Below are 11,773 nucleotides of genomic sequence, written 5' to 3'. Positions count from 1 at the left end.
CCCCTTCACACTCCGCCAGGGGGCTTATACCGTATAAAAGCCCCAGACGAAGGGGACAAACAGAGAGACAAACAGGACAGGTAATCAGCAGTGGTAAACCCTCACATAAAGAGGCAGGATGTCATGTTAAATGGACAATCCAGAGTATTTTCATAGAGGATCTACTGAAAGCCCAGGTGGTCTTGCCCTCCGCACAGGAACTATCTGGGAGGACTGTGTGTGATGTTTGCAATGAGAACTTCATGATTTAGAGTAGACAGCACAAGGTGGGTGCATGTGTGATGCCACCATGGAAGGATAGACTAATTGAATCCATCTAGGCAGACCTTTGACCGAAGAGAAGCGTTGTTTCTGCTGTATTTTCTGAGACAACTCAACATGTTAATTGCGAGCAACATCCTCCTCTGTCCGCCTTTCACAAGAACAAGACTCAAAGAACCTGTTTGAAAACACAACCTGGCATATTGTCCACGTATAATCCAACTTTAAAAGCCGAACCGACCACTAAAACGTCTCTTCCTCTTCCTCCATTCCCCCCCCAGCGCCCCTGTGTGATGAACCTGGAGCGCGGCGAGAGAGGGGACCGTCCACCGGCCAGAGGCCCAGAGATGGAGCCACGCGCCGGGGCCAAGATGTGCAAGGTGCCCCTGGGCTTCCAGAGGAGCTCCACCTCGGACGACGACTCCGGCTGCGCCTTGGAGGAGTACGCGTGGGTGCCCCCGGGGCTGAGGCCCGAACAGGTACGGCCGCGACCGGGACCGTTGGGGCAACGTCACGGCATCAGGGTGTGTTTATTCTTGGGGGTTGTTTTTGACTCGTCTGGAGGAATCTGTAGTCCTAAGACGTTTGTAGGCTGGAGGGTCTGTAGGCCAGGGTTACGATGCACCTTATTAACCCCTTAGGCTACGGAACCACAGTGCTCTATGGGTTGGGTCTGTAATGGAGCACCTCATCCTAGCTATCGTTGTTGTTTACAGGGAATGGGTCAACCTAGCAATTGTAAGTGCTTGGCACTTGATCTACGAATATCCTTACTGTATCCGCAGCGATATATTGTTGTTTCTCTTTATTCTGACACATGTACTTACTGTAAGTCACTTTGGATAAAAGAGTCTGCTAAATGCCCTTTCAGCATAAAGTGTTTTCGAGCTCTATTCTTTCAAAGCCAGACTCCCAACAGCAATCATTGCAACCAGAGTGGATATTAAAGCATTACATTCGGTTATAAACATCCAAAATAACATGTGTTTCAACTAAAACTGAGGGGTAACGTTGCGTGTCATATAAAGTCCACCCGTACAGTATACAGGCTCCCAAGTCTCTCTCAAATAAAAAAGTTATTCTCAACCAACGCTACACCACCAGAACATTGAGTTCCTCTGACCTTGTTTAAGGACAAAACACGTGTGTGTGTGTGTGTGCGCGTGTGTGCGTGTGGACCAAACGTCCACACGCTCCGGAGATCCACAACCCCATATGATCCATCATACGTTCCAGATGTCCACAAGGAATACAAGGAAGACCTCAAGGGGCTTCCAACAGAAACGGGTTCAGGCAAGGCCGCTTCTGGAAACACGACATGATGTTTGTCATGTGAGGGGATTATCATCGCTGGGCTGCGTGTTCCATGCCGGCCTTGCTCATAAGCATTCACATGTGCGTCGGCGGCTTTAGTTTTAATGAGACTTTAAACATGTTATGTAGATTTCACCCAGATTTGTTAGCGATTGGCTTTCCCTCCGGGCAGAAACAGGAATTCTGCTGCGTGTGTGGCTTTTTTGTTTGTACGGGGGTTTTTTTTGCCTTTGCGGTGACAAGTGGAATCCATCGTAAACGGACATAAACTTCCGTTAAATAGGAGAGGGACAGGCTGTGTTCGCCCCCCGAGGAGCCCCTAAACACGGACACACATCGTAACAACAGGCCTTTGACGGCAGCGTCTCCTCCTCTCTCTCCCCTCCTCTCCTTTCCTCCTTTCCTCCTCTTCGGCTTCTCTCCATCTTATTCCACGTCTTACCCTTTCTTTGCTCTCCTCTTTCCTATCATACTTTTCTCCCCCTTCTTCAATTCCTTTTTTTTTCTATCTTTCCTTCCCTCTCTTCGTCTCCTCTACTCTCTCTTCCTCTCCTCTACTCTAGCGTCCTCTCCTCTCGCTCCCTCTCCTCTTTCCATCCACCCTTGTGATTTCCTCTCGTCTCCCCTTACGACTTTCTATCATTTCTCCCCGCAAACCTCTCGCTTCCTCTCCTCTTCCCTCCACTCATCCTCGGCTCCTATCCTCCTCCCTTGTCTCCCTGACTTCCCAACCCATATTCCCTCTCCTCTTCTCGCTTCCCTCTCCGCTCTCCGCTCTTTTTCCCACCCACTCTCATCCCCCTCTGTGAGACCGCTGTGCTGTCAGGTCTCATTTTAGCAGTGGGTTGAGGCCGGGCCGCGGTGAAACCACAAGCCATCTCTACAGCGAAGCCATGCAACAGCAGCAGCAGCAGCAGCAGCAGCAAACCACCGCCAGAACAGCCTCTCGCTTCTCCACGACGTCTCAAATGTGTAACCACCCCCGATGCCGAACCCCCCCAGGCCCGTTTCCCTTCGCAGTGTGTGCACTGCAGCGTGGACCATAGCGCCTTAGATAAGTTCCTTGACTTTGAAACACAGTTTTTTTTGGCCGGGGGAAGCTTTGTTTCTAGGCTGTGTGGCACGTTCCGAACAGTATTCCCCTCTTTCTCTCTCACTCTCTTCGTCTTTCCCCTCCTCTCTGTCGTTCTCCCTCCCGGCCGGCCTCGACGTGTGGCTGACTGGTTCAGCATTCGTCGATTGTTCCTTCTCGGTATAAAATGTCCCAGGAGGACGAGGATCCATCTGGCCGGGCCTGCCTCTGATTAGGGGTTCGGATCACGTGATGCTCTGTGGAAAACTAGATCACACTTTGTTTGCTTTGTTTCTTCCTTCTTCGTTTCTTCTTCTTCTCTTATCTTCTCCCTCGTGGCTTTTCTCTCTCGTACGTTTTCTGGTCGGAAAACAAACCGACGTCTTTGTACAACGTCTGTCTTCTGGTCTTTCATTTGCGGTCGGTTAGGATGACAAATGTACTTTTTGTACTTTTTCCTAAATGTAAATGTCAATGTAAAAGAGGCCATGCGTATTCAGGACATTAGTCAGGACATCTCGTCCAACGACTGCTACAGGTTAGACTGCATACATTTTGGATTCAAACCCACAACCTTTCGGCTGGGTATCAAACACCCTAACCACTGGACCGACCGCCGATTGATGGAGGCCACCAATCAATCAATCAATCAATCAATCAATAAATCAATCAATCAATCCTAGGGGCCACTGGGGCTGAGACAATCGAGCCAGCGGTGAGCCTATCCTAGCCCAAACGGCCTCATTGATTGTCCTCCATCAAGGCTGACCTTTGTCCCTCCTCCCCGGTGCCCCCCCTCAGGTGCAGATGTACTTCTCCTGTCTCCCCGAGGACAAGGTGCCGTACGTCAACAGTCCCGGAGAGAAGCACCGGATACGGCAGCTCCTCTACCAGCTGCCGCCACACGACAACGAGGTACTGGTTCTGGTTCTTCGTGTTGCTGTTGAACAGACCATCGTGTTCAAAAGTGTCAGTGTACAGTGGGAGAATAGATATATAAGAGAGAGAGAGAGAGAGAGAGAGAGAGAGAGAGAGAGAGAGATACTGATACTACAGATACTTGGGATACTACATATAATTGGGACTTAAGTATAGCTGTCTTCAAATAATCAATGTTAAGTTAAGAGGGGAATGCAGTTCCAGGCAACCAGTAATGTATCATCCATTAAATGAAATTGAACCAGACCCAAGCAGGTAGACAAGGGGTCTAATAAGACACTGCTCTTAAAAAAACACACGCACACGCACACGCACACACACACACACACACACACACACACACACGAGCACACACACACCCCACCAGGCTTTTTCCTTTAAAAAAACGAACCAACAAACACAAAACAACACATTCCCTCACAGATAAAGGATTTACTTCTCTCTCTCCAAGTACAATTGTTTTATGGTGTGTCAATTTGCTCAGCTTTTGTGAATCCACCCCTTTGTCTCCAGGCTCACCTTTGTGGGTAAAGTTGACATTAGGAGATATGGTGGTTATCACCACACACACGTACACACAAACACACACACACAGCTTTTATAATGTTTGCCGGCTGACTCGGCGGCTGAGGAAGCAAACTGCTGAAGAATTCCTCGCATAGCTGTGGTTTGCGAGGATAAGGGCGAGAGGGGGATAGAGAGAGAGGGGGAAAGGAGAGAGAGAGAGAGAGAGAGAGAGAGAGAGAGAGAGAGAGAGAGAGAGAGAGAGAGTGGGAGAGGGAGAGGGTGTTAGGAAAAGAGAGGGATACTTAGCAAGAGAGAGAGGATTAACAAGAGAGCGAGAGGGGAAGAGGGAGGGAGAGAGATGGCTATTGAAGGAAAGGATAGTGAGATGGGCAGAGAGATAGAGTCGGCAAGAGAGGGAGAGAGAGAAAGAGAGGGAGAGGGAGGGAGAAATAAAGTGAGCCAAAGAAAAGGGACAAGAGATAGAGAGAGGGAGGCTGTGAGTTAGAAAGACAGCGAGACAAGGGGAAATGTTAGCAAGGGAGAAAGAACGGAAATTCTGTAAGTGTGTGTGTGTGTGTGTGTGTTGCCAATGTTTACTGTTGTTTGGAACACAGCCCGGCCGGTTGTTAGCGGCGATGCATCGTCCTTAATCCACTTCCTGAAGCGCTGTCTTCAAACACAGCGGACGGCTTTGTGTGTGTCACGAACGCCGTCCGCATGAAACTGCACTGATGGGGGGGGGGGGGGGGAAACCACACGGCATCGTACGGCCTGCTGTTGGACACACTCGCTCAGAACAGCGCGCAAAAGACGTCTATAAGCGTTGTATACACATGCATGTCTTTTTCGATTGCTGTTCTTCCGTCGTCCTGTGTGTTTGGACTCCTCGTTATCCTGAGTAGGTTTCTTAAACAATCCTTTCTCTTTCTCCCTTCTTTCCCTTTCCTTCTCTCTCTCTCTCTCTCTCTTTCTTCCTCTTCCCCATCTCTCACTCTCTCTCTCTCCCTCTCTCTCCCTCCTCCCTCTCTCCCTCGCTCTCCTTCCCTCCTTCCCTCCGTCTCTCTCTCTCTCTCTCTCTCTCTCTCTCTCTCTCTCTCTCTCCCCTTCCTCCCTCTCTCCCTCCCTCCCCCTCCCTCCCTCCCTCTCTCTCTCTCTCCTCCCTCCCCCCTCCCAGGTGCGGTACTGCCAGTCCCTGAGTGAGGAGGAGAGGAGGGAGCTGCTGATGTTCAGTGGCCAGAGGAAAAGGGAGGCTCTGGGCCGCGGGACGCCCAAAGTGCTGCCCCGTGCCCTGCAGCACAGCCGCTGCGAGAACGTAAGGCGCTGCCGCCGCCGCCGCCGCCGTGCTAACGGGCGTGTGCGCCGCACGCCACGCGCACACGCCCGAACATAAACACACACGCTTACAAATGTACACACGTTTGCTGGTTAACAATCATACACACTGTTACTGATCAACACACACACACTTGTGACCCCCATAGTTACACGTGTATACTCGCTCACATCGGACACACACACACACACTAATGAACCAGAATACACACGCGCGCAAAGACACACACACACACACTCAAACACACACACACACACATTCTTCACGAGTGACTTCAACTCCATCTTACAGTGACACATGCTGCACCCCGAAGCTCCATTCTGATTGGCCAATGAGATGGCTTCACTATGATATCACCCCAGTACAGTCACCGTCAATAACTACAATTGCCAATACAACCGTATCATTTACTCAGTATATATATATATACTGTGTACATACATATATCTATATATATACATATAGATATCAAACATACCATTCCACAGCCCTCAAACCTCAACACAGCACTTTTCAAACACAGTACCCCACAGACAGGCTAACTCTCCCAGACTCCTATTTCCCAAAATACATACATACAGTATCCCCCCCACCCCCACCCCCACCCCCACCCCCAAATCCCCCCGGGCTTACCCTGAGACAAACACAGGGGTATTAGCGAACGGATCGCTCCCGTGCTAAAGCCATGGTGACGGGAAACCACATCCTGCTGGAGGATGTGGGTGGTGGTGGCTCGCAGGCACAGGGGCTGGGCAGCACCACCAGCACCACCAGCACCACCACCCCCACCACCACCACCACCACCACCACCCTCAGTGAGAGGGGCTCGGTAGCCCAAGGCATGCTATCCAGGAAGAACACACTCAGCCCTGATAATCTCCCCCCAACCCAGAACAGCAGATGTGGCTTGTCATCACTTAAGTCTCTGAGATGCAAGGTCACCCACATACACACACACACACACACACACACACACACACACACACACACGCAAGCAAGCAAACACATACACGCACACATGCGCACACAAATGACTGCATAGTAACAGATGTACACAGCTATTTTATCTCCCCTGCATCACTGTATTTCTATCTATCTCTCTCTGTATATCTCTGTCCCCCTCTCTCTCTCTCTCTCTCTCTCTGTAATCTGTATTAGAGAGAGAGAGACATATTATACTTACACACATCCATTCATACACATGCACACAGAGCCCACACACACTCCTCTATTCACGATGCATGTGTACAGCACATAGTAAACTCATGTTGATGTTTCTATGTAGTAAGCCAACAGACACACACGCATGCACGCACACACACGCACACACACACACACACACACACATTCCACATTCCTCTGCTTACTATGGGTGTACATAGCACATAGTAAACATTTATGAAGTTTCTACACAGTAACAAGCACAAGGCCACACACACACACACACACACACACGCGCACACATGCACACACACAAATTCCTCTTCCTACTACGCATACATATGCCGCGCATTCTAAACATATTGATGCAGCTACGTAGTCTCTCACACACACACACGCACGCACGCACGCACGCACACACACACACACACACACACACACACACACACAAACACACCCATACACACACACACACACACCCTCAGGATTGAGTTTCCGGGTGCTGGGGCTCCTGGGGATACATTACACCCCGTCGTTAAGGCCTGGGTCCGGCGTGGTAATAATGGTTAACAGCTGGGCGCGGTATCCCATGGCCACCACCACCGCCCCCCCCCCCCCCCCTCGGTGCGTCTCATGGTTCCACGGGGTTATATAAAGACTCGTGGTTTGTATGTCCGGATACGCTCGACCGAGCTCTCTCTCTCTCCGGGGTCATATGACTGCCCGAGCCGGGGCCCCGGTGCCCGGCCGAACAACAGGAGAAGCCCGTCTATAAATAATTAAAGACTTTTGATGCGCGGGGCCGAGGGCTATGCCAGTTCCCGGGTGTCTGCGCGCTCGCTGCGGTGTGTTTCAGGGGTTTCCGTGGCTGTCGCGGTGCGCCGCTTGAAGGTTGAAGGCTGAGCGCTTCAACCGGAACCGAAACCGGCCCGAAAATGTTAACGATAACGGGCGAATTGTATTTAACAAGCCGTGACAGCTGTATAAAGGATATCGGGGATCTACTGTAAATATCTCCGATTCCGTCGACGGTATAGTGTATCTCATATGGCGCGAGCACCTGTTGTGCGGAACTGCCATTGTTGTCATCCCACTTGTCACTGAGACGTCGAGCTCCGCCAGTGGCTCTTCTTCCTTCCCCCTAATGCTTTGCTATTTATTGGACATTCCACGTGTGTCAGGGGAGTTAATATAATCACACGGGCCTGTTTTTAATAGAGATCCCCCATAAAAAGTCTTAATGTTAACCATATTTACAGTGCTCAGGGTCGGTTTACGCCACAACCACATACAAAGCTTCTCCCTTGACGTCCGAAGTTACTCTGGATTTTTTTAACACAACATTATTCATGTATGGTAAATGGACTGCATTTATACAACGCGCTTTACAATATTGCCTGACATTCACACACAAATTCACACATCGACGGCGGAGTCAACCACGCAAGGCGACAGCCAGCTCCTCTGGAGCAGTTAGGGTGAGGTGCCTTGCTCAGGGACACCTCGACATTCAGTTAGGAGGAGCCAGGGATCGAACTAGCAACCTTGCAATTACCAGCCAACGTGCTCTACCACCTGAGCTACTGCCGCCCAAAAATTAATATAGCCCTCCTTGATAGTGATGGCATTTTAAAAGTCATTGTCCGTCCATCTCTCCGTTTGCTCATGTCATCTCCATTTTGTTTGGTTCTAACAGTGCAGTGGTGGCATCAATGGAGGGGAGATGGCCATCTTTGCGTCCAGGGCGGGGCCAACCCCCTGCTGGCACCCGGGATGCTTCTCCTGCTCCACGTGTCAAGAGCTGCTGGTGGACCTCATCTATTTCCACCACAACGGCAAGATCCACTGTGGGAGACACCACGCCGAGGTGCTGAAGCCACGGTGCTCCGCCTGCGATGAGGTAAGACTTAGGTCCTAAACAGCCAGCCAGCCAGATGAATGTCAAACAAGTCTGCCAGCGCTCGATGAATGTCGTTCTCATCCGGTTCTCAGACATACCATAAGGTGTCAGTACATTGTATCTCTGCTTGACTTTCTATGGGTACCATCTACTACGTAGACGCACAACAAGAAAAGCAGATTTGTGAAATACGTCTATGCGTTTCTGTAGTAACAGTAACACTAGCATTTACATTGAATCTCGTACAATATGCTATACTGACCAAATAAAGCTGTAAACTGAAACGTGTGTCATTCTCAGATCATCCTGTCTGATGAGTGCACAGAGGCCGAGGGCCGACACTGGCACATGAAGCACTTTGCCTGCTACGAGTGTGAGGCCATGCTGGGCGGCCAGAGGTACATCATGAAGGACGGCCGCCCGTACTGCTGCGGCTGCTTCGAGTCGCTCTACGCCGAGTACTGCGAGGCTTGTGGTGAGAATATCGGTAAGCCATAAGTCTTTGGTTTTGTTAAGCAAGGAACTTCTGGTTCCTTCTTCAACTTACTTGTTCTGGTGGCAAATGAGGCAACTGCATTTGCTGTAGTCGGTGAGGTGGGTCCCTTCGTTACACGTTTCTAATGAAAGTGTCGTCTCCCTTTCAATCACCTAGGTGTGGACCACGCCCAGATGACCTACGAAGGGGTCCACTGGCACGCCACCGACCAGTGCTTCTGCTGTGCCCAGTGCAAATCCTCCCTGCTGGGCTGTCCCTTCCTGCCCAAAGAGGGTCGCATCTACTGCTCCAAGGCCTGCAGTCAGGGCGAGGACGTCCATGCCTCGGATTCGGCCGATTCGGCATTCCAGTCAGCCCGCTCCCGCGAGTCCCGCCGCAGTGTCCGCATGGGGAAGAGCCGGCCGGCGGATCAGTGGAGACAGTCCCAAGTGTTGAGCCCCCCGCCTGCTGCCGTGAACCCCTCAGAGTGCAAGTGCACCAACGGCGCCGTTGATGGGGGCATGGACACCAATGTCAATCAGGACATTGATATCGTAGGGTGTAAGCTGGCCCAGGCAGGGCTGGAGGAGGAGAGGTACTGGAGAGAGAGGGAGGAGCAGGAGGCGGGCGGAGACGAGGACCCGGAGGAGTGGGCGCAGCACGAGGACTTCATGACTCAGCTTCTGCTGAAGTTTGGCGATTGCGGGATGTTCAATCAACCCTCGCCCGATGCCACCAGCCCCAGCAGTGAGCGAATTAGACCGAAGGAGGTCTCTGATCCCTGGCTGAAACCTGATGCTACTTCCATGGGGATGAACCTATCCTCGCCAACTTCTCCAAGTCCATCTCAGAGTCAGATCTACAGTCAATCCCAAAGCAATAGCCTCAGCCCTGGATTTATCAGCAAGAAGAACCTCCCTGAGATGTACTGGACTCAGTCCCAGGATGGCTTGGGAGACTCTGCCTACGGGAGCCACCCTGGCCCAGCGAGTGCCAGGAAGATACAGGAGCTGGAGCTAGACAGAGAGGAAGACCAATGTGGACCAGGCAGGCAAACCTTCTGGAGGGACCCCAGGCAATGGTACGAAGACTCCTTGGAGTGTATCACCGACGAGTTGAGAAAGGCAGAGCAAGGCGTCGGAGACTCCATGGACTCATTGGCCCTTTCCAATATCACCGGTAAGAAGCAGACTTTTAATGACATGGATATGCATGTAAACAAATGTTTTGATGATATCTGACCAACTCTCTCTTTATTCCTTGTCACAGGTGCATCGGTAGATGGAGACAGCAAAGAACGAACCATCCTATACTCGCTCCACGGTTTAAAGCCGCCTCTAGAGTCCGTCGAGGACTGCGAGAAGATGAGCAACATGGGAACTCTCAACTCATCCCACCTTCACCACAGCGCTAACTCCTTGATGGTCCCAGAGCTGGACAACCACCACCACCAACACCAGCACCAGCACCAACCCCATCTCCTCCAACGCCAGCAGAGGTCGGCAGTGGAGGTGGACCAGGAGGCCTCCAACGAGATGGGAATGATGGGAATGAGAGGATGTGCTTCCGGAGGTTCCTTCTCATTATCTCCCAGCTCCCAGGAGGTCTCGTCTCCGTCGCTGCTGCTCCAGGCCCCGGCTCTGAGGAGGAGCCGGTCCCAGGGCCGGCCTCCGCAGATGGTCAAGTTCTCAGAGGACACCGTGGACAACGGATGTTACGACGGCATGGAGGTGAACGTCAGGCAGCACCCCATGAGCGAGCGGCCTCAGCGGAGGGTTCACCGCCGCGCCGAGGAGCCGGCCCGGGAACACGGACGCCCGGCCAGCCACCACGGTCGGAGCAGGCCGGCCCACCACAGCGGCAGGCAGCGCCGGAGCCGCAAAACCCGCTCGGACAACGCCCTCAACATGGTTCCCCTGGAGCAGATGCAAAGGCCCTACGAGACGCAGCGGGCGGGTCCGGGCGAGCCTCAGGGTGGAGCGCTGTTCGGCCAGCCTTCCCAGTGCAGACTTCCCCCCCAGTTTCCTCAAAGCCAGGTCGATTACGCCGTCGCGAACTCGGCGCCCCTCGGCGACCCGCGGGTGGAGCGCATCATGGATCTGTACAGAGACGAGGACGACTGGTGCTCCACCTGCTCCTCCTCTTCCTCCGACTCGGAGGAGGAAGGGTACTTTTTGGGTCAGCCGATCCCTCAGCCTCGTGCCTCTGGTCGCTACCAGTACTATACCGAGGACTACCCCACCAGGGTCACCGCTCTATCCCCACAAAGCCTAGGCTCACGGACTAGTCGCCGCAAAAGCCACAAAGCCAAAAACTGTATCATCTCTTAACATCGTGAGAAAAGCTTGCCAGACCTGTATTTATATAAAGGGGATGCACTCCATTAAGCAAGGAAACCAGAATTTCTGATTTGATAGTTACTTGGACGTGGATCAGGTTTGTGAGTTTAGACAGCAGTGTGGAAAGAGTTTTTGTATAGAAAGTCATCAGGTAGCTCACTTACATCTTGAGTGTTTGGATTTCAGGTAATGATTTACCAAAGTGACTGCCACTTCATTTTTTTGCAGTTTCAAAAGGTCATTCCAGAAGTGTATAGTTGTTATTATAATCTATTTAATTGTGATTCATAATGCTTTTTTCATGGATGCTTATGTGAAGTAGTGTGCAGCGGACCGCATGGACAAATGCTGTGTATTATCCTTTTTTCTTTCATGGACTCTATACCCATTTTCCTCTTATTGCCAAATGCCATACATATCAGCTCTGATACACATTAAGTTTATCCTTCAAATATGGGACACAAACTTCTGA

General features: G+C 51.5%; 1 protein-coding gene across 1 annotated transcript; it reads left to right on the top strand.

The window, feature by feature from the left end:
• Positions 1 to 589: 589 nt before the first annotated feature.
• Positions 590 to 11,292, top strand: prickle1b (prickle homolog 1b; the record flags this gene model as incomplete). The annotated part of the gene is made up of 7 exons (XM_084482856.1): positions 590 to 740; positions 3,449 to 3,562; positions 5,268 to 5,405; positions 8,284 to 8,487; positions 8,788 to 8,974; positions 9,140 to 10,141; positions 10,232 to 11,292. Exons 1-7 carry the CDS (start codon positions 609 to 611, stop codon positions 11,290 to 11,292), a joined length of 2,838 nt encoding a protein of 945 aa, XP_084338982.1. The 5' UTR covers positions 590 to 608.
• Positions 11,293 to 11,773: the final 481 nt, after the last annotated feature.

Source organism: Micromesistius poutassou, assembly GCF_964030765.1.
Source record: "Micromesistius poutassou genome assembly, chromosome: 18".
NCBI lineage: Eukaryota > Metazoa > Chordata > Actinopteri > Gadiformes > Gadidae > Micromesistius > Micromesistius poutassou.
This window is presented reverse-complemented; position numbering and strand designations above follow the sequence as displayed.